At 50.4% G+C, this 26,124-nt stretch overlaps 1 protein-coding gene across 3 annotated transcripts in view; it reads left to right on the top strand.

Annotated features, from left to right (window-relative positions):
• The window catches only part of ELAC2 (elaC ribonuclease Z 2), a 27,401-nt gene continuing 1,277 nt past the window's right edge, over positions 1-26,124 (top strand). Inside the window, exons 1-22 of one of the 3 annotated variants that reach the window (XM_007455016.1) lie at positions 1-233; positions 797-847; positions 976-1,046; positions 1,790-1,854; positions 3,076-3,133; positions 3,849-3,917; positions 5,220-5,327; positions 6,545-6,603; positions 18,623-18,681; positions 18,771-18,843; positions 19,416-19,528; positions 19,726-19,821; positions 20,620-20,758; positions 20,834-20,919; positions 22,085-22,203; positions 23,178-23,274; positions 24,348-24,486; positions 24,717-24,755; positions 24,907-25,016; positions 25,322-25,421; positions 25,534-25,654; positions 25,798-25,876. In XM_007455016.1, the coding sequence (XP_007455078.1) occupies positions 1-233; positions 797-847; positions 976-1,046; positions 1,790-1,854; positions 3,076-3,133; positions 3,849-3,917; positions 5,220-5,327; positions 6,545-6,603; positions 18,623-18,681; positions 18,771-18,843; positions 19,416-19,528; positions 19,726-19,821; positions 20,620-20,758; positions 20,834-20,919; positions 22,085-22,203; positions 23,178-23,274; positions 24,348-24,486; positions 24,717-24,755; positions 24,907-25,016; positions 25,322-25,421; positions 25,534-25,654; positions 25,798-25,876 (2,084 nt within the window). Of the gene's footprint in view, positions 234-796; positions 848-975; positions 1,047-1,789; positions 1,855-3,075; positions 3,134-3,848; positions 3,924-5,219; positions 5,328-6,544; positions 6,604-18,622; positions 18,682-18,770; positions 18,844-19,415; positions 19,529-19,725; positions 19,822-20,619; positions 20,759-20,833; positions 20,920-22,084; positions 22,204-23,177; positions 23,275-24,347; positions 24,487-24,716; positions 24,756-24,906; positions 25,017-25,321; positions 25,422-25,533; positions 25,655-25,797; positions 25,877-26,124 lie in introns of all 3 variants that reach the window. The other 2 variants (XM_007455015.1, XM_007455017.1) reach the window with 2 other exon arrangements.

The following is a 26,124-nucleotide window of genomic DNA, read 5'->3' as shown; positions in this document are numbered from 1 at the left end:
ATGTGGGCTCTCCGCTCGCTGCTGGGGCTGCGGTGCGCGGCCGGGCGCGCCATGTCGCAGGGGCCGACTCGCCGGCCGCGGCCGCCCAAGGACCCGCTGAGGCACCTGCGCACGCGGGAGAAGCGCGGCCCGTCGTGGGGGCCCGGGGGCCCGAACACCGTGTACCTGCAGGTGGTGGCGGCCGGCGGCCGGGATGCAGGCGCTGCGCTCTACGTCTTCTCCGAGTTCAACCGGTCAGTGAGCCACGCCGGGGTCCGGCCGGCCCAGCGGGTCCCCTGGCCAAGCCCTACCCCGCCCCGCAGGCCGCAGTGTGGAGCGCCCAGAGCATCGGGGCCCCTTCCTGGGCTTGGTACCCCGCCCATCTCCCCCTTCCCGGTGTGGATGCGAGAGCCTAGATCCCTTATATCCCCGTCCGTGTGGCTCCGGGAGGCCCCGCTGACCTTTAGACAGAGTTGGGTATAAGCATTCCCTTCCCAAGCCTCGACCCCGAGCCCCCTCCCGTGCACCCCAGGACTAGGGTCTCCTAGTCCGTGTTGGGGGTGGGCAGGTCTGCGGAGGAGGTGATGGGGAAAGGACGCATCTCGCCCCAGTTCGAGCCTACTCAGGCCCCTGATCCCTCCCTGCCTCTGCTGAGGAGGGTTCAAACCTCAGCATCCCAACAGCAGAAATGCGGTTGGTAGCACAGCGCGTGTTTTTAGTTGTTTTCTCCTGTGGTGTACAACAAAGCATATAAACGGTGGCAGAGGTTTCACAGAACCGAATCTAATGACTCTCTGGTGTAATGTTCGTCCTTTAGGTATCTCTTCAACTGCGGGGAAGGCATCCAGCGACTCATGCAGGAGCACAAGTGAGCCAGCCATTTTCCTGCGGGGTGGGGAATGACTCTGCGGCTTTAAGGCAGGAGGGTTGTTACAGCAGGAGAATGGGTCCCTGGTCCTTCTGTTTTGTCCTGCTCCAACGCTTTCTTTTTCTTAGGCTGAAGGTGTCTCGTTTGGACAACATATTCCTGACCCGAATGCACTGGTCTAATGTTGGAGGGCTGTGTGGTGAGTATATTCTTTCCCACGTCAGGGGCTGGGGGGAGGTGTCTGGGATTTTAACCTGCCTGGCCCTTTTTTTTTTGCCGGACTTCGGAGTCCGGGGGGCTCTGGAATTCTTTTTATGCTGGCCCCGTCAGCTGCAGCAGGGAGAATCAAAAGCTGACTCAGAAAAGTAGATTTTAACGTAGACGCTGCCTGCAGGTGTTAACCATCCACCTCATTTATTGAGTTGCTGGACTGGAGGTGTGGGACAAACTGGAGAGTGTGGTGATGGTGATTATAGTCAATATATCAGTATTCACCATTGAGACCGTCCACTAGCTACACACAGATGCCCAATGTCCAGATTACCCCCTCGTTTATGCCCGTCAATTAGAAGGATCGAGATTGTTTTGCCTCCAGATTCTGTAAGGTTCGTGGAGCGGGTAGGAGGGAGTGGAGGCTGAACCAGTCTCATTCCCAGAGCTGAGACTCGGGTGAGGCCAGGAAGCACCCAGGGTGCGGAATCTGTGGCCTGCCTCTGACTTGGCATGATTTTGCACCCGAGGTTCCTCACCCTAGTTTCAGGTCCTGCCCGTTCTAGAGGCATTTGAGTGGTGGCCGGTGTCCCTCGTAGGTCTAGCCAGCATCACTTCTGCTCTGCACATGCACAACAAGCAGAAAACCAGCAAATGGAGTAAGGAGTGCGCCTCCTGGCCGCAGCTACGGGTCAGGGTGATGAGAGATCTGATTTTATTCGTCCCTTTTAGGAATGATTCTTACCTTAAAGGAAACCGGGGTTCCAAAGTGTGTGCTCTCTGGACCTCCACAACTGGTGAGTCTCTCCTGACTCAGCTGTCAAAGCTAAGCCCGCCATTTCAGTGTGAGTAACAAGGGTTCCAATTTTACAAATCAGCCTTCTGCCCTCCAGAGTTAATTGACAGTGGCATAAATACTTTGCCTTTCGAGTTAAAGACACCTGAGTCCATAAACCTTATTAACTGTGACCTTGATTGAGTTACTTTCCTTTCTGGAGCCTCAGCGTCTTCATCTGTGAAATGGTTTGCAGTTGTTAAGGATTAAACGAGGTAACATGCAAAACAAACACTCATTCTTTATCAGGTATTTCACACCATACGGACACGACAGATGTCAGCTTTTATCCTTATTTATTAAATTTCAGACATCTTTGTCCCTTCCCAGCCAGCTTAGGACACTGTCGAGAGGTTGTGTACACATCGTTAGTGTAAGGGTTCACTTCCCAGGTGCTAGGGTAAAAGGCCAGCCCTGTAAAGTGTGTCCCCAGAATAATGCTGCATGGCCGCCCCTCTGTCTTCTTCTTGTTGGTCTGTCCCTACACCTTCTACTGCCATTGCTTCCCATGTCCAATCCTGCCCCCCTGTGACCATCCAGCACCGCGGCCAGAGGGACCCCTCCCAAGCGGAACCGCAGGCAGGTCACTTCATCCTAAAACCCTTCAAGGGTCTTTGTTGTACACACAGTCCAAACGCCTTCACGTGGCCCACAGGTCCTGTCGGCCCAGGCCCTCGCCGGCCCTGGCATCTGTGCCCTGGTCACCAGACGGGGCTGCGGGCCGGCTTTTAGCTCTTCACGGAAGCCGCTTCCTGTCTCAGGCCTTCGCCCATGCACCAGTTCCCCTCTTGCCATGCCTGTGTCCTTCCTTCGGGGCTCACCTCAAAGGGTGTTTGCTCAGGAGCTGCCCCTGACTCTCCAGATGGGTCGGATCCCAGCTCCCCACGTTTTTCATATCTGCAGGTCCCTCAGCACCACGGCTGCTGGTTGTCACTTGTATTGTTTTTGTCTCCCCCTGGATTCTAAGTTCCGTGAGGGCAGGGACCCCATCTTTTCACTGCTGACCCCTTGACATCTAACATATGGTGGACACTCAGTAAATATTTGTATGAAGGAAGTTCAAAATACTCTGTGAACTGTGTTTTATGTTGGTACCTTTGATGCCTCTCGTATACTTGAATGTGTTGCTGTGTCCTCCATCTGTGCAACCATAACTGCTCACTTCCTTATTTTTCTTTCTTAGGAAAAGTACCTGGAAGCTATCAAAATATTTTCTGGTCCACTGAAAGGAATAGACCTGGGTATGTCCTTGATTATGACTCACTGCCATTTCTGTCTCATATGTCCCCGTCTCTCAAATCAGAATCCATAGAAGCTGACGAAATTAAACCTTAAAGTCAAATGCTGCATCCACGCGAGATGAATTTTTAAAATATTGCTTGCTGCACTTTCTGCGCCCTCACCTCCCGCTTCTCCCCAAACACGGGCAGGGGAGGCAGGAGTGAGTTAAAAGCTGCTGCGTGCTGGGTGGGGGTCTCCCTTGGGGCCCCGAGGCTCCGCCCAGGCCCTACAGGTGGTTCTCGTCGGCGGGAGGCGCATGGCCGCTTGATGGGAGGAGGCCTGGCAGATGTGCCGGCAGAGCCCAGTGCGTCTCTGGCTTGTTCTAATGTAGAAACACTAGTATTTTATTTCAGAATGTGTCCCGGGCCTCGCGATGCCGAGCGTTTGCCTGTGTCTCTCACGTTTAAGTCTCAGCTTCGTGTTTATTTTAGTGGGTTATCACCTGTGATCGTCGTGTGTCTTCTCCCATGGCTGACCTAAATATTAGTGGCTGATGAAAATATATTTTCGCTGTTTTCCTAAACACTTTGGTTTGCTCAGAAATTCTGGCTTTAGCGCAGACTCCCACCAGGATTCCAGAGCAGGTTGGCTGCTCGTGGGCAGCGACGTGGGCTTGATCCTCACGCCTCCCTCGTTTGCTGCTGCAGTCACTGTCCTGTGGTCTTCTGCCCACAGCGGTGCGACCCCACTCCGCGCCGGAATACCAGGACGAGACCATGACCGTCTTCCAGGTCCCCGTCCACAGTGAGTGTGAGGCTGCGATTCCTAGGAGTGGGAGGACGTGGGTCCGGGGTCAGGAAGGCAGGTGGCAACAGAAACTGCCGATCACTGGCCTGTGTACCCGGCTTTGTGTTCTGAGCATGATCAGGAAGTTTAGCCAAGGAGTTCCTGCCCTGAAGGAGCTTATGACCTTGAGGACAGACGCGTTTACCTCGTATGTAACGATCGTGATTGCACTTTGGGGTGTCAGGTAATCAGGCTCTGCCCTCAGATCTGCCCGTTTATCGCCAGGGGTCATTGCCACAGGTGTGGGCGCCCTCCTGGGATGCAAGGCCTTGGAGAGTTAGGCACAGGCGAGCCTTGTTTGTAAGCAGCAGCCGTAGCCCGGCGGGAGTGCGGTTGGCGGTCAGAAGGGCTCGAGGGCCTCCTCAGGCCCCGGGGCCCGACGTGCGGTCCTGACGCAGAGACAGGCAGGCTGCACGCGAGGCACTGCCGCATCCGTGCTGCCCTGAGGTCTGGCTGACGCTCTGCGTCGGTCTCCTGACTGCGGGCGAGGTGCAGGGCCAGCTCCTCGCCCGTCACCTGGTCTGAGCTTGCCGCGTGCAGAGGGGGGCAGACGAGCCCGCACCCCCGGCCGGAGGAGCCTGGGACCCGCTGAGAGACGGGCCTGCGCCGGGCCGGCTCACTCCCCTCGCGTGTCCTCCCCCAGCTGCGCCCCCAGCCTGGTGTGCGCCCTGCTCCAGCACGTGGCCCCGCACCCTCTGACACGTGCGAGTGATCACGGCTGAGCCCGCCCTGCGAGCCCCCGAAGACCGGGCAGCTCAGAGGGCCGGGCGGGGCGGGGGTCGCTGAGACCAGCCGCCGTGTGCCTGCCTCTTGGGGCAGGGATTTCTTCGGTTTGCCACATGGTGGCCTGCCGGACCTTAGTTCCACAACCAGGAGTCAAACCCGGGGCCCCTGCAGTGAAAGCATGCAGCCCTAACCACTGGACAGCCAGGGGAGTGTTCTTCTGACCTTGAGACTGAACTGACTGCCCAGTGGTGCCACTCCTCGTGGCGATGGGGAACCTTGGGCCAAGGTCTGTGCGGAGCGTGATGGCGGTGGATAAACCAGCTGGGTGCGCGGGTGCTCTCTGCTCAGCACGCACTCAAGTCCCTGCTGTGGTCAGGCTGGGGCCCGGGCAGAAACCTCGAGATGAGGAGGGTGGGCGCGCGGCCCAGAGCCAGGCGGGGGGGCGGCCAGGAGAGGCCAGGCTGGCATGGTGGGCGACCTGGCTATGAGCTGGCCCTCGGCGTGTGCCACTTGCTCCTTTCCCTTCCTGACCAGGTGAACAGGTGAATGGGAAGCAGCAGCCAGCGCAGAGTGCAGAGAGGCTGAGTCCAGAGCCGTCTCCAGACCCGGGACCGGCGGAAGGGGAGCAGTACCTGGCGGATGGTAATGGCGCGTTGGTGGGGGTGCCAGCCTGTCTTAATCCGTTAGCTGCTTCTGCTCTATGTTCGAATCTTTGTCATAAGGAAGTTCAGTGTGCAAAACACACGCTTTTTCTTATCGCGTTAGGATTCAGCCGTGGGGCAGGTGAGAAGGTTGTCTTTAAAAGCGGCCACACGAAGCTGTAGGGGCCAATCCGCAGCCCTGGGGTGCCCCAAGCTTTGGCTTCAGTTTAACCAGAGGAAGAGCAGGACCTGGCAAATGATTGATTGGGAGGCTTTGTGTTTCTCTTTTTTTTTTTTTGGTATAAAGTTATATTGTTTATTTCATCATACAGTATAGGTCATTAAGTCTTTACGATTCGTTACAGTCCTGGGATTTTTTTTTTGAATTCCCATTTCACTTGTAGCAAGTCAGTGTCATCCCCAAATCAAAGTCACTTCTTTATATGTGCACCCATCCTATCTGCAGAACCTCACACACAAAGAAGGTGTTCCAGCACAGTGTCAGCAGTGCAGAGAAGCCACGATGAACTTCTTGTCTCTCGTTAAGGCAGCAGTAACGCAAGTTAATTTTTCCTGAGTGCAGAACCTAACAGCTAAGCAGACAGAACAGTTATATCAACGAGTGGATTTGCACCTTTTCTTCCAGAATGACAGCCTACTGGGAAACTGGATTAAAATTCCAGGATGAGAGTATCAAACGAATTGGGCTGCTTGAGGATGCTGTTGTCCAGGGATGGGCGGGCTTGATAAGTTACTGTCTCTGCCTCGAGGCCGTGTCTGTCTGAGGACTGACAAGGGGCTGGTCCTCTGTGCTGTCCTTTTTGAGTGGCTTGGGTGAGGGCTGACACCCACGTCGTTTCTGCAGGCCTTGTAGCTTTTGTTATTTCCCATATTCTTACACTTGTTTGTAAAGCACGTTACAACTTATTTTTCCCCCTCATCTCCACTTCTAGGTAAAATGTGTCATTTTTTAAAACATTTCACTTGCCATTTTCTGGTTGGCATTTTGCATTTTTGTTTACTCACATCTCAACGTGAGTAGGAAAAAGAAAAGATCTGCTTGAGAAAAAAATACCAGTGTTTCTTTGACCTTTGTATCCGAACAGTTCCATCCATTTAAGTTTGTGTGAAGTCAGATTAGGTATCAGATGATCACTGATCTGTGGCACCTGGAGACATTGCTATTTACCTTGTGTGGTCGGATTTGTTTCTCCTCAGGTGTTGGCCAGAAAATGCACGGCAGGGACCCCTCCTTGGTTGTAGCTTTTGTCTGTAAGGTAAGCACCTTGCTGGACGCTCTACATGAACGTGTGTCTGGTGACCCAAGGGTTTCTGGTAGTTTGAAGGTAGCAGCTCCTGCCGTCACCTGTGTTCAGAGGAAACAGTTGCCCTGGTTCCCAGTAAACCACCTATGCTTGTATGTACTTCCAGATTCTCTTCCAGCCAGAGTCAGGCTACAGAGACATGTTTCATATTTGGCTGAGAGCCTCCCTCTTGAACTTCAGAAATAGTTGATAAGTTTCTGAAGTTAAAGACTACTTTTATTTTTTTTTAGGAATTTTTTTTTTGTTTGAAGTGTAGTTGATTTACAGTGTTGTGTTAATTACTGCTGTATAGCAAAGGGACTCGGTTATACACATATACATTCTTTTTTATATTCTTTTTCATTATGGTTTATCACAGGATATTGAAGACAGTTCCCTGTGCTATGCAGTAGGACCTTGCTGTGTATCCATTCTGTATATAATACTTTGCATCTGCTAATCCCAACCTCCCACTCCATCCCTCCCCTGCCCCACACCCACCACAAGTCTGTTCTCTATGTCTGTGGGTCTGTTTCATAGATAAGTTTGTTTGTGTCATATTTTAGATTCCACATATTAGTGATAGCATATGGTATTTGTCTTTCTCTTTCTGACTTACTTCACTTAGTATGATAATCTCTAGTTGGCATCCAAGTTACTGCAAATGGCATTATTTCATTCTTTTTTATGGCTGAGGAGTATTCCATTGTATATATGTACCACATCTTTATTCATTCATCTGCTGATGGACATTTAGGTGGTTTCTATGTCTTGGCTGTTGTGAATAGTGCTGCTGTGAACATAGGGGTGCATGTATCTTTTTGAATTAGACGTTTGTCTGGATATATGCCCAGGAGTGGGATTGCTGGATTGTATGGTAATTCTGTTTTTGGTTTTCTGAGGAACCTCCATACTGTTTTCCATAGTGGCTGCACCAATTTACATTTGCACCAACAGTGTAGGAGGATTCCCTTTTCTCCACACCCTCTCCAGCATTTATTTGTAGACTTTTGAACGATGGCCATTCTGACCGGTGTGAGGTGGTAGCTCATTGTAGTTTTGATTTGCATTTCTCTAATAATTAGCAGTGTTGAGTGTCTTTTCATGTGCCTGTTGGCCATCTGTATGTCGTCTTTGGAGAAATATCTGTTTAGGTCTAATGCCCATTTTTGGATTGGGTTGTTTGGTTTTTCTGGTGTTGAGTTGTATGAGCAGTTTGTATATTTTGGAAATTAGCCCTTGTTAGTTGCACTGTTTGCAAGTATTTTCTTCCATTCTACAGGTTGTCTTTTCATTTTGTTTATGGTTTCCTTTGCTGTGCAAAAGCTTGTAAGTTTGATTAAGTCCCATTTGTTTGTTTTTATTTCTGTTGCCTTGGGAGACCAAGAAAACATTGGTAGGGTTTATGTCAGAGAATGTTTTGACTATGTTCTCTTCTAGGAGTTTCATGGTGTCATGTCTTATGTTTAATTCTTTAAGCCATTTTGAGTTTACTTTTGTGTATGGTGAGAAGGTGTGTCTAACTTCATTGATTTACATGTGGCTGTCCAACTTTCCCTACACCACTTGCTGAAGAGACTGTTTTTCCTGTTGTATATTCTTGCCTCCTTTGTTGAAGATTAATTGGCGGTAGGTGTGTGGGTTTATTTCTGGGCTCTCTCTTTGGTTCTATTGATCCATTTGTCTGTTTTTGTGGCAGTACCATGCTGTTTTGCTTGCTGTAGCTTTGTAGTATTGTCTGAAGTCTGGGGCAGGTTATGCTTCCTGCTTTGTTCTTTTTCTTCAGGATTGCTTTGGCAATTCTGGATCTTTTGTGGTTCCATATGAATTTTAGGATTGTTCTACTTCTTTGAAAAATGTCATGGGTAATTTGATAGGGATCACATTACATCTGTAGATTGCTTTGGGTAGTATGGCCATTTTAACAATATTAATTCCTCCTGTTCAAGAGCATGGGATATCTTTCCATTTCTTTAAATCATCTTCAACTTGCTTTATTAATGTTTTATAGTTCTCAGCATATGTCTTTCACCTCCTTGGCAAGGTTTATTCCTAAGTATTTTATTCTTTGGGTTGTGATTTTAAAAGGTATTTTTTTACATTCCCTTTCTGGTATTTCATTGTTGATGTAAAGAAATGCAAGTGATTTCTGTGTGTTAATCTTGTATCCTGCTACCTTGCTGAATTGGTTTATCAGTTCTGGTAGTTTCTGTGTGTAGTCTTTAGGGGGTTTCTATATATAGTATCATATTATTTGCAAATAGTGACAGTTTTGCCTCTTCCCTTCCAATTTGGATACCTTTAATTTCTTTTTCTTCTCTGATTACTGTGGCTAGGACTTCCAATACTATGTTGAATAGAAGAGGTGAGAGTGGAACATCCTTGTTCCAGATTTTAGCAGGAAGGCTTTCAGCTTTTCACCATTGAGTATTATGTTGGCTGTGGGTTTGTCATAAATAGCTTTTATTATCTTGAGACATGGTCCCTCTATATGCAGTTTGATAAGGGTTTTTATCATGAATGGATGTTGAATTTTGTCGAATGCTTTTTCTGCATCTATTGAGATGATCGTGTGTTTTTTGTCTTTTGTTGACGTGGTGTATCACATTGATTTGAGTATGTTGAACCATCCTTGTGAACTTGGGATGAATCCCACTTGGTCGTGGTGTGTGATCTTTTTTGTGTATCGTTGGGTTCAGTTTGCTAATATTTTGTTGAATTTTTGCATCTATATTCATCAAAGACGTTGGCCTGTAATTTTCCTTTTTGGTGTTGTCTTTGTCTGGTTTTGGTATCAGGGTGATGATGGCTTCATAGAATGTCTTTGGGAGTGTTCCCTCCCCTTCAATTTTTTGGAAGAGTTTGAGAAGGATTAAAGGACTACTTTTTCACAAAAAGCTTTGTTTCCCTTCAAATGAATCAGGCCTTTATTGAGGCTCCTTCACCTTTCAGTTTATATCATCTTTCTGTAGTTGTTACACTGCTGACGTACTAATTTTTTTTATTGGAGTATAGTTGCTTTACAGTATTGTGTTTCTACCGTATAGCAAAGTGAATCAGCTATACGTATACATATATCCCCTATTTTTTTGGATTTCCTGCTGATTTACGTCACCACAGAATTGGGTAGAGTTCCCTGAGCTATACAATAGATTCTCATTAATTATCTATTTTATACATAGTATCAATAGTGTATACATGTCAGTCTCAATCTCCCAGTTCACCCCCCCCACTTGGTAGCTATACATTTCTTCTCTACATCTGTGTGTCTATTCTGCTTTGTAAATAAGAGTGTCTACACCAATTTTTTCAGATTTGACATGTATGCTTTAATATATTTGTTTTTCTCTTTCTGACTTACTTCACTCTGTTTGACAGTTTTCTAGATCCATCCATATCTCTACAGATGACCCAATTTTGTTCCTTTTTATGGCTGAGTAATTGTCCATTGTATATATGTGCCACATCTTCTTTATCCATTCATCTGTTGATGGACACTTAGGTTGCTTCCATGTCCTGGGTATTGTAAATAGAGCTGCAGTGGACATTGTGGTGCATGTCTCTTTTTGAATTATGGTTTTCTCGGGGTATATGCCCAGTAGTGGGATTGCTGGGTCATTTGGTAGTTCTATTTTTAGTTTTTTAAGGAACCTCCATACTGTTCTCCATACTGGCTGTATCAATTTACATTCCCACCAACAGTGCAGGAGGGTTCCCTTTCCTCCACACCCTCTCCAGCCTTCATTGTTTGTTGACTGTTTGACAGTGGCCGTTCTGACCAGTGTAAGGTGATAACCTGGTTGTTTTGGTTTGCATTTCTCTAATATTTTGCAATGTTGGGCATGTTTTCATGTGGTTTTTTGTAAACGGGGTAAGTAAAATGCACCTCTTGAAACTGGCTTCTCAAGTGTCTGCCCTCTTCTGAATTCTTCTGCAGTGCCCTACCTGGGGCATTTCTGGAGGACAGGTGTCTTTCCTTGACAGCCCCACAGGCCTTGTGAGTATTCAGTGCCCATCAGCACGGGTTTCAAAGCTGTTGTTACGGGAAAGAGGCACAAGGCGGCAGCACTTCTCCATGCTCCACTCTTGTTTTTTCTTTTTCTTTTCTTTTAATTTAATTTTTATTTTATATTGGAGTAGAGTTGATTTCTTCCAAGGTTGTGTTTGTTTTAGGCATATAGGAACTTGATTTAGTTATACATTGACATATATGTATTCTTTCTCAGTTTCTTTTCCCCAGTGTAAGTTCTTACAGTGTGTTCAGTACCGTTCCCTGTGCTATTCAGTAGGTCCTTTTTGAATATCGACTGAATATAACCAACCCCCTAAATTATCCCCCCCATCTTTCCTTTTCGATAACCATAAGTTTGTTTTCTTAGTCTGTGAGTCTGTTTCTCTTTTGTAAATTAGTTGGATTGTATGAATGTATAGATTGCACCTGTAATTGATATGATATTTGTCTTTCTCTGACCTACTTCACTGAGTTTGGTAATCTCTCGGTCCATCCTTGTTGCTGGAAATGGCATTAGTTCATTCTTTTTTTATGGCCGAGTAGTATTCCAGTGCATATACGTACCACATATGCTTCATTCATCTGTCGTCGGACGATTTGGGTGCTTCTCTGTCTTGGCTGTTGTAAATAGTGCTGCCCTGAAAATAGGGGTGCTTGTGTCCTTTCGAATTAGGATTTTCTCTGGATCTAAGCCCAGGACTGGGATTGCTGGATCATATGCTAACTCTATGTTTAGTTTTTTAAGGAACCTCCATACTGTTCTCCATAGCGGCTGTACCAATTTAAATCCCCACCAACGGTGTAGGAGGGTTCTCTCTTCCCCATGCCCTCTCCAGCATTTATTCTCTGTAGACTTTTTTTTGACGATGACACCATTCTGACCAGTGTGAGGTGATACCTCATTGTAATTTTGATTTGCATTTCTTTAATACTGACTGATGTTGAGTATCTTTCCATGTGCTTTTTTTTTTTTTTTTTTTTAAATACAGTGTGTGCATAATTTTTTTTTTTTTTTTTGCGGTACGCGGGCTTCTCACTGCTGTGGCCTCTCCCGTTGCGGAGCACAGGCTCCGGACACGCTGGCCCAGCGGCCATGGCTCACGGGCCCAGCCGCTCTGTGGCATGTGGGATCTTCCCGGACCGGGGCACGAACCCGTGTCCCCTGCATCGGCAGGCGGACTCTCAACCACTGCGCCACCAGGGAAGCCCCAGTGTGTGCATAATTTACCTCTTGAAATTGGCCTGTTGCAAGTCAGCCCCGTTTTGAATTCTTTTCCGATGATTTACCCCAGAGCATTTCTTGAGGGCAGGTGTCATTCACAGCCCCGAAGGCCTTGTGAAGATCAAGTGCCCCTCAGCACTGGTTTTAAAGTTGTTGTTACGGGAAACGGCCACAAGGCGGCAGCATTTCTCCGTGACCGGCTCTGGGTCCCTGGCAACCAGAGCCTGAGGCAAAGTGCTGTTCCTGGGTTGCCAGTTAGAGGGGAGTGGGCCAGAAGAAACGCCCCAGGCTTGTGTCTTGTGACTTCTTCCCCTCACCCCTTCCGGCCCGCCTTCAGCCAGTCCCCACTCCGGTGTCACCGCTCTGCCGAGGGTGCTGTGTTCCGTGGGTAGGTGGGGCAACCCAAAGGAGGCGTGGACTCGGAGCTCTTCCAGCCCGTGGGCTCCGCCATCCTTTGGGCTCCGCCATCCTTTGGGCGCACCATGCTTGGTTTCGCTGATCATATGGTTTTTATCCTTCAGTTTGTTAATAGGAATAAACCCACCTGAGTCTGGAGAGGGTGCGGGGCTTGTTTGCTGGCATGTCCTCCCTGGCTCCCTTAGCCCTTGACGGTCCAGCCTTGGGCCTCAAGCCTGCTCGGGCTCCAGGGATGTGACACCAGCTCAGGGCACCAAGGCCTGAGGGGCACAGATTTGGCATTTCTTTTTTTTCTTTTTTTCTATTTTTTTTTGTGGTACGCGGGCCTCTTACTGCTGTGGCCTCTCCCGAAAGGGGCTTCCCTGGTGGCGCGGTGGTTGAGAGTCCGCCTGCCGATGCAGGGGACTCGGGTTCGTGCCCCGGTCCGGGAAGATCCCACATGCCGCGGAGCGGCTGGGCCCGTGAGCCATGACCGCTGAGCCTGCGTGTCCGGAGCCTGTGCTCCGCAGCAGGAGAGGCCACAGCAGTGAGAGGCCCGTGTACCGCAAAAAAAATTTAAAAAAAATTTTTTTTTTGTTGGAGCGTAGGTGATTTACAGTGTTGTGGGTTTTGTTATCACTGCTGTTTTTTTCCTCCGTGTATAGGAACTTGATTTCCTTATACATAGACCTATGTGTGTGCTTTTTCGGGTTCTCTTCCCATATCGGTTATTCCAGAGTGTTGAATAGGGTTCCTTGTGCTGTAGCCTGGGTCCTTGTTGATTATTTTATAAATAGTAGTATGTATATGTTAACCTCAACCTGCTCATGTCTCCCTGCCCACCACCTTTCCCTTTCAGTAACCACAGGTTTCTCTTCTGAGTCCGTGAGGCTGTGTCTGTTTTGTAAAGTTCATGTGTATCCACTTTTAGATTCCACCTGTGGTGGTGTCATGATACTTGTCTTTCCCTGTTCACTACCTTCACTTAGTATGATCACCTCTACCTCCTTACCTGTGGCTGGAAGTGGCATTATTTCATTTTTTTCTTTTTAATGGCTGAGTAATACTCCGTTATGTCTATGGACCCCATGTTTTTTTTTTAAATTACAGCAGAAATATTTCTGAGGATTTGGGGATTGCTTTTTTTTAAATTAATTTTTATTGGAGTATGTTTGCTTTCCAGTGTGTGTTAGCCTCCAGTGCACAACAAAGTGAATCAGCCATACACGTACAGATATCCCCTCCTTTTTGGACTTCCCTCCCATTTAGGTTACCACAGTGCATAAGTAGAGTTCTCTGTGCTATATGGTATGTTCCCATCAGGGGTCTATTTTATAAATAGTATCAATAATGTGTATATGTCAATCCCAGTCTCCCAGTTCCTCCCACCCCACCCGCTTCCCCCTTGATGTCCATACATTTGTTCTCTACGTCTTTGTCTCTATTTTGGCTTTGCAAATAAGATAATTTATACATTTTTTCTAGATTCCACATATATGCGTTATTATATGACATTTGCTTTCCTCTTTCTGCCTTATTTCACTGTGTGTGACACTCTGTAGGTCCATCCACGTCCCTAAAAATTACCCAATTTCATTCCTTTTTATTGCTGAGTGATATTCCGTTGTTTATACGTACCACCTCTTCTTTATCCATTCCTCCCTTGATGGACATTTAGGTTGCTTCCATGTCTTGGCTATTGTAAATAGAGCTGCTATGAGCATTGGGGTATATGCATGTATTTTTTTGAATTATGGTTTTCTCTGGGTATATGCCCAGTAATGGGTAGTTCTATGTTTAGTTTTTTAAGGAAACTCGGTGCTGTTTTCCACAGTGGCTGAATCAATTTGTGTTCCCACCAATAGTGTATTGGAGGTTCCCTTTTCTCCACACACTCTCCAGCATTTATTGTTTGTAGATTTTTTGATGATGGCCATTCTGACCAGTGTGAGGTGATACCTCATTGTAGTTTTGATTTGCATTATTCTGATAATTAGTGATGTTGAGCATCTTTTCACGTGCTCGTTGGCCATCTGTTTGTCTTCTTTGGAGAAATGTCTGTTTAGGTCTTCTGCCCATTTTTTGATTGGGTTGTTTGTTTTTGATATTGAGCTGTTTGAGCTGCTTGTATATTTTGGAGATTAATCCTTTGTCAGTTACTTTGTCTGCAAATATTTTCTCCCATTCTGAGGGTTGTCCCTTGGTCTTGTTTATGGTTTCCTTGCTGTGCAAAAGCTTTTAAGTTTCATTAGGTTCTATGTGTTTATTTTTGTTTTAATTTTCATTACTCTAGGGGATGGGTCGAAAAAGATGTTGTTGTGATTTATGTCAGAGAGCGTTCTGTCTGCGTTTTCCTCTAAGAGTTTTATAGTGTCTGGCCTTACATTTAGGTCTTTAATCCATTTTGAGTTTATTTTTGTGTATGGTGTTAGGGAGTGTTCCAATTTCATTCTTTTATATGTAGCTGTCCAGTTTTCCCAGCACCACTTACTGAAGAGGCTATCTTTTCTCCATTGTATGTATATATTTTTTAAGTTTTAAAAATTTATTTATTTTATTTATTTTTGGCTGCATTGGGTCTTCATTCCTGCGCCCCGGCTTTTCTCTAGTTGCGGCGAGCGGGGGCTACTCTTTGTCACGGTGCGCAGGCTTCTTGTTGTGGCGGCTTCTCTTGCTGCGGAGCATGGGCTCTAGGTGCGCAGGCTTCAGTAGTTGTGGCTCGCGGGCTCTAGAGCCAGAGGCTCAGTAGTTGTGGCGCACGGGCTTAGTTGCTCCGTGGCATGTGGGATATTCCCGGACCTGGGCTGAAACCTGTGTCCCCTGCATTGCCAGGCGGATTCTTAACCACTGCGCCACCAGGGAAGCCCTCTCGATTGTATGTTCTTGCCTGATTTGTCATAGATTAGGTGACCATATATGCGTGGGTTTATCTCTGGGCTTTCTGTCCTGTTCTATTGATAAATATATATATATATATATATATATATCTGTTTTTGTGCCAGTACCATACTGTCTTGATTACTGTGGCTTTGTAGTATAGTCTGAAGTCAGGGAGGCTGATTCCTCCAGTTCTGTTTTTCTTTCTCAAGATTGCTTTGGCTATTGGTGGTCTTTTGTGTTTCCATACAAATTGTAAAAGTTTTTCTTCTAATTCTGTGAAAAATGCCAGTGGTAGTTTGATAGAGATTGCATTGAATCTGTAGATTGCTTTGGGTAGTATAGTCATTTTCACAATATTGATTCTTCCAATCCAAGCACATGGTATATCTCTATATGTGTTTGTGTCATCTTTGATTTCTTTCATCAGTATCTTAAAGTTTTCTGCATACAGGTCTTTTGCCTTCTTAGGTAGGTTTATTCCTAAGTATTTTATTCTTTTTGTTGCAATGGTAAGTGGGATATTGTTTCCTTAATTTCTCTTTCTGGTCTTTTGTTGTTAGTGTATAGGATTGCAAGAGATTTGTGTGTATTAATTTGTATCCTGCAACTTTACTAAATTCACTGATTAGCTTTAGTAGTGTGCTGGTGGCATCTTTAGGATTTTCTGTGTATAGTAGTATCATGTCACCTGCAAATAATGACAGTTTTACTTCTTCTTTGCCAGTTTGGATTCCTTTTATTTCTTTTTCTTCTCTGAACGACGTGGCTAGGACTTGCAAAGCTATGTTGAATAGTAATGACGAGAGTGGGCACCCTTGTCTTTTTCCTGATTTTAGAGGAAATCATTTCAGTTTTTTCACCATTGAGAATAATGTTTGCTGTGCGTTTGTCACATATGGTCTTTATTATGTTGAGGTAGGTTCCCTCTCTGCCCACCTTTTGGAGAGTTTTTATTATACATGGGTGTTGAATTTTGTTGAAAGGTTTTTCTGCATCTATTGAGATGATCATATGGTTTTTATCCTTCAGTTTGTTAATATGGTTTTTCACATTGATTGATTTGCATATATTGAAGAATCCTTGCATCCCTGGGATAAATCCCACTTGATCATGGTGTATGATCTTTTTTGTGTGTTGTTGGGATTCAGTTTGCTAATATTTTGTTGAGAATTTTTGCATCTATATTCATCAAAGATACTGGCCTGTAATTTTCTTTTTTGGTGTTGTCTTTGTCTGGTTTTGGTATCTATCGGGTGATGGTGGCTTCACACAATGTCTGGGAGTGTTCCCTCCTCTTCGATTTTTTGGAAGAGTTTGAGAAGAATCAAAACACTACTTTTTCACAAAAAGCTTCATTTCCCTTCAAATGAATCAGGCCTTTATTTAGGCTCCTTCAACTCTGTTTTATATCATCTTACTGTAGTCGTTAAGCTGCTGACATTGGACTAATTTTTTTCTCTCTCATTTTATTACAACAAAGTTTAACAGTCCAGAAAAGTCACATGACCTTGGTGGGTCGACACTGGACTAATTTTAATATTGCCTAGCATTCACAGAGGCCTAGATTGGTAAACTGAAGTTGGTCAAATTCTATGAAAATGTTATTACAGTCACGTGTTTTTCAGATCTAATTGCCTACTTTCAGTAGGACTTTGCATTAAAGTTTTATTTTACTAGAACTTGCAGCAAACAAGTTCTAGTAAACAAGTCTGATCTCTGGTAAGACTACATTGCTTCTTCGTGAGCTTTGATTTTTTTTTTAAAAGCAATATATTTGATTTAAAGTCGACTTGGTAAAGTTGATTTTAAAATACATTTGTAATTTTCATCCATTTGTAAAAAATTTTAACACCAGCAAGTGAACACAGTTATGAAAGGTTAGTAGTAATATTAGTTGTTAGTTGTAAGCTTGTTGCCAGTATAACTTCCATCAACTTACTTAGATAGTAAAAAGTAATATCTATATCTATAAAAATAGTTTATATCTATTTTACTTAGATATAAAAAGTACTTAACTTTTATAAAAGTTAAGTACTGTTGCCTGTAGGCTTGTTACTTCTGTGTGTCTGAATATTTAGGCAGCAGAATAATTTTCTAGAGCAGTTTACGTGGTAATCTTTTGAGTGGCATCGCATCAGTCCTTCCTGAACAGATCACGTTGAGCATGGTGTGTCCTGTGCGATCAGGGTGCTGTCTGGGGGCAGCAGTCCTGGGAGCCGCGTTGCCGCTGGCTGCGTCCTGGCCTCTGGCTCCTCCCACCTGGTGCATGCTGCTCCCGCTTTGTCATCCTGCAGCCCCTTTGCCCTTCCCTGAAAATGGGCTGCTTCTCGGCACAGGGTTCAGAAGGTGGTAAAGCAAAGCTAGTTCAAGTTCTGGGAGGTGGGAGAAATAGGCTCTGGGTGTGAGGGTCTGAGAAGCTCTTGTCTGATAGGAGCCTGGGCTTCGGGCAGCCGTCTGCTGCCCTGGGGCCTGTGAGCTGGCGTTCGGTTTTCAGACGGGAACAACTTTCTCCACGGGTTGAATTGAGCTTGTCATGGAGGCATGGGTTTTGCCGGCCTTAGGCCTGACATTCCTGTGAAACATTAGAAACATTGTGCTTCCATCCAATTTTGTCTGGGTCTGTGGTCACCACAGTGCTTGTTAATGTCATTATCTGAAGGTGTCATCTAAGTTCTGTCATCTTTGTATTATGTGCTCACATTAAGCTGTCATCATTTCTCTAGGATAACGTTTTCCAAGGTAGAAAATCCTAGAATCCTAATAAGGCTTTCGGATCCAAACTGGAGACTTAGCCCTAAGAGTAGTTTCCTAAATGCAGGAAGTTAAAAGGAAAAGCAAATAGCTTCTAAAAATCTAAGGAAGAAAATGAAATTCAAATGTAAGTCAACCCTGAAAGACTTATTAACATTTTATGCCATTTCTGACTTTTTCCTGTTATTAGGTATGAAATATGTAGATTTCTAAAACGTTGGGACATGAGTTTTTAAGTACAGAATGATTATGAGGTTTTGTGTTAGGATTATTGGTTTCCCTTTTAACATAATAAGAGAATACTGGGAACTTTTTATTGTAACTTTGTATAAAAGCAACAGCACAGTTTTGCCAAATATGTGAAAAGTAGAGGAGGAAAACCATCCACACGCTCTACCCTGCCCTTGTCACTGGAATGCCATGTCACATGGTGGTTACGCGATCATTTCTGCTAGAATGTGTTCTGGTGACACTCCTTTGGCTGTTACTTGACCTGCGCAGGATGATGAAAGCAACAGTGTTTTCTCCTCCAGGTAGTTGGAGGACACATCTTATTTGATGTGGAAATGGACTGCATTTTATTAGATGTGTAAGGAGTTAATGGGAAATAAAACACCTCGGTTTTAAATCATTCAGCTTTTAGTGCTAAACGCAACTGATTTCAAAACAAATGATGAAAACCAAGCTGCTTCATCAGTCGCTGGAATTACATGGAGATCTCTTCCTTACAGCTCCACATGAAGAAGGGAAACTTCTTAGTACTCAAAGCGAAGGAGCTGGGCCTCCCAGTGTGAGTGGCGGGGACAGCTGGGGGGCCTCGCCGGGGCTCGCTGAGCTCCCAGAGCCCCGCCCTCACCAAGGCCTCGCCTCTCGTTTCAGCGGGACAGCTGCCATTGCGCCCATCATTGCTGCTGTCAAGGACGGGAAAAGCATCACATTCGAAGGAAGAGAGGTGAGGTGCCCTGTTGCTGCGGTCTCAGCAAGTGACAGGCAGGGGCCGGGACGCTGGACAGAGTCACTATCTGGGTCAGGCCCTGCAGACACCACTTTTGAGGGCACTGAACAGCTTGGATTTCAGCACTTAGCTGAGCGATAAAATGGGGTCTCTTGTCTAGGCTTGTCCTGCACATCAGCGCTGGCCGTGTCTGGCCGTTTCTGGAGGTTGTCTCTAGGATTTGGGGGTCTCCTTATAGGATAGATGCTTTCCCTTGTACTTGAACTCAGGGTGGGCCCCATAAGGGTGGAATTTGGACGCGTAGCCCAAGGGAATGATGTCACGAGATGTGAGGACGTCAGGACCAGACGACCTGAGAGAACCGTGCGTGCCATGCTGGGCCGTCTGGCCACTTCAGGTGTGAAATGCCCTCTGCCAGCCGGCGGCCGCCTGTCTGCATGTCAGCAGAGAGGGCGAGAAGGGCGCAGGTGGTGATCTTATGTCGGCGCTTCTCTGGAGGGTGATGTGGCGTTAGCAGGTGACTCCAGGGCCTGCCCTGGGAGCACATCCTGACCTCAGTGACTTCACAGATTTTGCCTGAAGAGATCTGCACCGCCCCAGACCCCAGGGTCACTTTCGTTGTGGTAGAATGTCCAGATGAAGGATTCATTCAGCCCCTCTGTGAGAATGCCACCTTCAAGAGGTAAGGAGGGGTCTCCGGGCGGAGAGGTGAGAGCCGACACCACTCGGGAAGGCCGGCCTGGCACTGACCTGTGGCTGCCCCTGCCGAGGCCTGGGCCACCACGGCTCCGCGCAGTGCCCTCCCTGGCTGCCCCGGATCCGCGTGTCCTGAGTTTGCACCACTTGACCCAACAGAGCCCCCTGCTTCCTTCCTCCCAGTTTCCAAGGAAAAGCTGAAGCCCCCGTGGCCCTGGTGGTCCATATGACCCCGGAGCACGTGCTCCTGGACAGCAGATATCAGCAGTGGATGGAGAGGTAGGAGCCCCAGCACACGCCAGCCACGGTTCCACTGCTGCCCCTGCCCCCTGCCTGAGCTCTCCCCGGGGTTCCCGCCCTCCCTGGATCCTGGGGGCGTCCCCACTGTGAAGACCGTCCCCGCTTGCCTGGGGCTGGTTTCCTGAGCTCTGAAGAAATCCTGCCTCTGGACCATCCCGTACGTGTTTCCTAAAGAAGAGTCTTGCAAAGATAAAGCCACAGCTTCAGTTTACTCAACGTCCGCGACACGTCAGGCAGCGTGTTAATAAACACGCCTCATCTCCCTCTCCCGATCTTGCCGACAACCCGCGTTCAGTGACTGGGAGGACGGGTCCCACTCTCCTGGTTTCGTTGGCCGAGGCTGGCGCCGGGTGGGAGGACTTGCTGGGGTTGGACCTGGGCGCGTGGTGGCGTGTGCTGACACTGCCTCCCCGCCGGCCCCGGCAGTCCCTCTCCGGCACCCGGGTCCTCTGCCCCTCGGGGTCTGAGTGCTAACGCCCATCACAGTTTTCCTCTTTCTCCCCCTGTGCTCCCTGTGAGTCCAAGTCCCCAGCGCTGTACCTGCCTCTGGCTTTCCGGGTGCTCTTCCCCCACGCCCAGGGCCTCTGATTTGCAGAGACGCCGGGCTCGGAGGAGGAGGGGCAGGGCTGTGTCTGGCCACGTTGGGTCACCTCGGTGGACAGGTCGCTCACCCTCTTGAACATTCCCGGTACCTGGCCGCCCCACCCCCGGTGCCGCCCTGTGGGCGGAAGTCTTCCCAGAAGGACACTGTGCCGACGGTGTGCGCGTCCGTCTTAGGTTTGGGCCCGACACCCAGCACCTGGTCCTGAACGAGCACTGTGAGTCGGTCCACAACCTCCGCAGCCACAAGATCCAGACGCAGCTCAGCCTCATCCACCCCGGCATCTTCCCCCCGCTCGCCAGCCTCCGCCCCCAGGTAGCGGCTCAGCTTGGCCCGTTGCCCACCCCCCAGGCAGCTGCCCCCTGCGGACCGTGGCTCCGTCTCTTGCAGGAAGGAGGGCTTGCCCCCTGCGTGCCCCTGGTCCGCGGCCAGTGTCTCCTCAAGTACCAGCTCCGGCCCCGGCGCGAGTGGCAGAGGTGGGTGTGGGCTCAGTCGGCAGGGGGCGGGGCACGTCAGGCTCGTTCTGGGGGTGGGAGGCCCGGGGGTCAGTGGCGCAGGCTGCTCAGCCGCGTGGTCTCCGCTTCCTGTGGCTCCCAGGAAGAACCACAGACGATGGGTGGCGGACAGTGGCTGCGTCCCATTATAAGCTGATCTGGGGAGACAGGGGCTGACGGCCATCCTCTCCTGAAAGTTGTCTCTGCTAACAGCCGTGTGTGTGCGTTGTTTTGGAATGTGGAAAATGAGTGAGCGTAGGGTGAAGAAAGTCAGTCAGCCCTAATCCCATCACCCTGACACAGCGATGGTTAACATTTTGTGTTTTTTTTATCTTTGAGTACGTGGGGATGTGTTAAAATACACGTCTACACTGTGGGTTTAGGGCCTGACACGCTGCCAGTCTTTTCCCACGTCATTATAGGCTTCGTAAGGACACTGTCGCCCGTGTTCCAGATACGGGTGTTGGTGCGTTGGAGGCATTTCCAGCTTTTTGCTGTTGTAACGAAACAAGTGCCTTATATAAAAGTCCTTGAGGAGAACCGTGTTCCCTTAGGGTGATTGTGAGAGGGGAGTTTAGCGGGTCCGGGGCGGCACTGCCCGAGGCACCTGGTGAAAGGCGCTGTAGCGTTCACCCCACCTGAGAGGTGCTTACTGCCCTGCGTCTTTAACTTTTAAAATCTCACCCTTGAATAACTGCAAGTGTCCTGTGCACACCATGGTGTCTGTGTCCGGGCAGACCCCGTTCTGGACCACTGGTGGACACTGGGCACTGTCGCGGTGAATAGTTGGGGCCCTTCAGGGGCCCCCTTCCCTCCCTCAGCCCTGGGGGATGCCCGATGCTAGCGGGTGTAGTGAGCAGAGGTCAGGAGGCTGCATAGAGTGCCCACACCATCCGCCCCCTCCGAATGTCAGGAGTGCCAGGGCTGCCCCGTCCCGCTTTGAGCTGAGAGGTTCTGAGCAGCTGGAACTGTGAGACCCCCTGAGCTGGGAGAAAGTCTGCTGGGCAGGAGAGCAGAGCTGCCCCAGGCCCCAGTCACTTAGATTTGAAAGCACTTTCTGCAGGCGGTCCCCAGGGATTGAGCTGGATGTGCAGGGTGGTTGCTTGGGGCCACACGCTCCCCTGATGCCTGAGATGCCTTCTTGCAGGGATGCCATCATGACCTGCGACCCTGAGGAATTCATTGCCGAGGCCCTGGAGCTGCCCAATTTCCAGGAGAGCGTGCAGGAGTACAGGAAGACTGTGCAGGACTGCCCGGCCCCGGCGGGTGAGCCAGACCGGGACCAGCCCCGGTGTCTCCTGGCCTCTGCCCTCCTGCAGCTGTTCGCACAGCACTGAGTGGAGGGTCACCTTGGCCCCATCGAGCCCCGTGTACCTGTTGAAGCCATTGCTTCTCTGGCCTCCGCTTAACCAGTGCTGACCCCGCCCGGACTGGTTAGGTTGGAGGCTAGGTGACAGTGCCCAGGCTCTCCTGGCGAGGCCCACGCTGAGCTGAGTGCGGTGGTTCTGGGGCCTCCTTTGAGGCCCTGGGCAGAGCTGGCAGTCTAGTCCTGGCGTTGCCGGGAAGGATCCATGGAAGGTTCTGGCCACGGCACTCACCTTGCTGGGCTCTCACCGCCCTGACAGGAAGAGCAGTCTGGGGAACTCCGGGACCTCTTTCTAGTACTTGGTTTTCCCAGTGTTGTGTTCAGCTCACGAATGAGGCGGAGAAACAAGGCTGGACCAGAGGGCGGGTTCAGGTTTCACCCAGCTGGCACCAGGCCGCTGTTTTGGGAAGATGCCCTCCTGGCTGTACGTGCCGTGGGCTTGAGATGGGCTTCTGGTTTGCGTTAAAGGTCCATTTACATTACATTCGTAAACATGCACCCGGGGCCTCTCAGGCCGAGCGGGGCCCCATCTTCAGAATCTAGGCGGCTCTGCCTCTTCTCTGGGGAGTTGGCCCCCCTCGGAGCCACTGCTAAGTGCAGCAGGGCCTGTGCCGGGGGTCCCCTGCCCCGGGAGGTAAATGCTGACTTGCAGCGTGAAAAGGTGCCTTTGCTATGTAACACGTAGAGCAACTCTGCTGCAGAAAACCCTGTGGAATCCCCTCGTCCTCCTCCCCGGGCAGCGCCGGGCCCCTCGCCCCAGGCCCGCGTGTAAGGAGGTTACACCAGCAGCCCTCCTGGGGAGCTGGACTCAACTCCAGTGCTGGCTCACTTCTGACCCAAAGAAGTGAGCAACTTGACGTGTGTCTTTCCATAGAGGAGAGAGGCCGGTATCCAGAAGTGGTCTTTCTCGGAACGGGGTCCGCGATCCCCATGAAGATCCGGAACGTCAGCTCCACTCTCATCAACATCAGGTATTAATCCTGCACAGGAGGTGCCCGTCAGCGGGGAGCCCGGGGTTCTCTCAGCAGACCCTGCTCCACCCGCCAGGCTAACCTGGAGGTGCAGCCTGTATGTTCCTGGAGGCCCGTCTTGGCTGGGGCCCCGGCGGGGTGGGGGCAGGCAGGCAGTTCTCAGCCTCCGTAGCTAGCTGGACTGGAGGGAGTCACCCAAGTTGGCCGCCCGTTACGTCTTCGGATGCAAACCGCTGATGTGTATCGTGTACGCTGTCACCCTGCTGAGGGGCCGTCGCCCTGTTGAGGGGCGGTCTCACTAAGTTTCCACGTCCCTCCTGTGAACCAGTGACTGGCCACCTCCCACACCCCCATCATCGGTGCACCTGCCCCAGGCTGCTCATGGCTGGCGGTGGGGCAGACCCAGGCCAGGACTCGGCGTCCGCCTCTGTGTCACAAGGCCCCTTACTGGTGCCGCTGGGGTGCGGAGCAGCTTCGGGGCTCCTGCGTTTGCTTTGTGAGCCTCCTGGGTTTGCCTGGTGGTGTTGGTCCGCAGGAAGCCAGGCTCGTTTTGAAGTTTTGCTTTGTCATCCGAGTGCTGGTGTGGATGGCTAACAGCCAAATAACGCGTTAAACGTACTTGGCAGTTGTAAGGGGCACCCCAACAGCAGAAGCGCACGGGTCTGGGATGTGTTTCTCTTGTGACGGAGGAGCTGGCAGGAAGCGGCCCCGGCCTTTCCCGGAGGGCGTTGGTGCAGCCACTGTCTCCGGGCCGCGCCAGCTAAAGCAGAGCCTCGGGGTCTCCTGGCAGCCACAGCGGCTGTCGCCACGTTCCTTCTAAGTAGAGTCTTGTGGATTTCATGTCCTCATCCTCTCCTTCCGCAGAAACTCTCTTGGGTGCCCAGCATCTGTGTAGCTCTAGGTACGCTCCGTGCACCTAACTTCACAGAGCATCGAGACAGTATTTCATGTCACGTGTGAGACCACCATCCTCTTGACAGCAGCTCCCGCGGGAGGAGCTGAGCGGTCCCGGGGGACGGGCACCCAGCCTCGTCCTGCCCTCCTCCCTGAGGGCAAACCATCTCCTCCCATAGCTCCGACGTGTCCCTGCTGCTGGACTGCGGCGAGGGCACCTTCGGGCAGCTGTGCCGCCACTATGGGGACGAAGTAGACCGGCTCCTGGGCACCCTCGCCGCCGTGTTTGTGTCCCACTTGCACGCGGACCACCACACGGTGAGCGGGCCGCCTCCCTCTCCCTGGCCGTGCGCCGCCTCCGTCTGGGCCTGGGCTCGTCCGCAAGCCCGGCGCCACGTGCGTCTCACCTTGCCACGCGGCTGCTCGGAGCTGCCCTCGCCCGGAGGCGGGCGGCTGGGTCCGTCAGAGCGCCGGGCCCCCAGGGGCCCCGACGCGGGAAGGAGGTCGGGTGTGGACCTGGCTGATCCGTGCCCCCTCCTCTTTCCCAGGGCTTGTTGAACATCCTGCTGCAGAGGGAGCGGGCTCTGGTGAGTCGTGCAGGACGGGACTGCCCTTTTGCCTTTCTTTGGAATGAGTGCATGCGCGCAGACACGCACACGCGCGCACAGCCATACCTCGGGCTGCAGCACGCCGTTTTCCCTGCAACGCGCGCTGTGCACTCTGATCTCCTCGTTCCAGGTGTCGCTGGGGAAGCCGTGCCACCCGCTGCTCGTAGTGGCCCCCACGCAGCTCCGGGCCTGGCTCCAGCAGTATCACACCCAGTGCCAGCCGCTGCTGCACCACGTCAGGTGAGCGCCCGGCCCGGGCCCTGGACGGTGAGCGTGCGAGGCAGGCTCAGATCACAGGGAGCCGGTGAGGCGGTTTCTACCTCTAAGCGTTCCTCTGCCTCGACACGTTTCTCCTCGGCCCTCCTCACTTCTGTTCCCGATCCTAGATCTTTGCCAGCACTTCCCCCAGACACAGTTCCGGGGCCGAGTGCCCTCGCTCCCTGCCTCAGTGACGGAATTAAGTTTTCTTTATCGTAGCGATTTGGGGGTCCTCTCCCGTCAGTGACTTGAACATCAGATTAAATGTTTGTTTTTTAATCTCACAGTATTATTCCTGCCAAATGCCTTCAGAAAGGAGCCGAGGTCTCCAACCCCAAAGTGGAAAGGTTGATTAGTTTGCTGCTGGAAACCTGTGGCTTGGAGGAGGTTAGGGGAGGGCCCGGGCACGGGAGGGCAGGTTGGGGGACAGGGGTGTGTGACGTGGGGAGGAGGGGGCGAGGCGGTAGCTGGGCCACGAGCCCATCACCCGCTTCCTCAGTTTCAGACCTGCCTGGTCCGGCACTGCAAGCACGCCTTCGGCTGCGCGCTGGTCCACACATCCGGCTGGAAGGTGGTCTATTCGGGGGACACCATGCCCTGTGAGGCTCTGGTCCAGATGGGTGAGCAGGGGCAGCCACCTCTGGTCCCCCCGACGATTCTGGCTGTCGTCCTGACTCGCAGCCTCCTCCCAGGGCCCGGGGGCAAGTGCTGTGGGCACCCCAGGCCGGGCGGTATTCTCAGAGGGCCTGTGCTTATGCTCTAGGGAAGGACGCCACCCTCCTTATCCACGAGGCCACCTTGGAAGATGGCCTGGAAGAGGAAGCCGTGGAAAAGACACACAGGTAGCGGAGTCCCCTGAGCCTGCGTCAGCCGGTCCCCGCTCCTCCCCGCTGATGCTGGGCTGGTCTGCTTCCCTCCGGGGGCCCTGGGGGCTTCTGACCCGAGGCAGTTGTCTCCCGAGCCTCTGTCTGTATTTCTGCAGCGCCCTCCAGGCAAGATTCTGGGCGAGGCGCAGCTTGGAAAAGAACTGGAAATAAACGCTGAATAAGTGGGAGGCCGGGGGCGGATCTTGCGCTATTAAAGGGAAGAG

Source organism: Lipotes vexillifer, unplaced genomic scaffold (genome assembly GCF_000442215.2).
Source record: "Lipotes vexillifer unplaced genomic scaffold, Lipotes_vexillifer_v1.1 scaffold1233, whole genome shotgun sequence".
NCBI lineage: Eukaryota > Metazoa > Chordata > Mammalia > Artiodactyla > Lipotidae > Lipotes > Lipotes vexillifer.
This window is presented reverse-complemented; position numbering and strand designations above follow the sequence as displayed.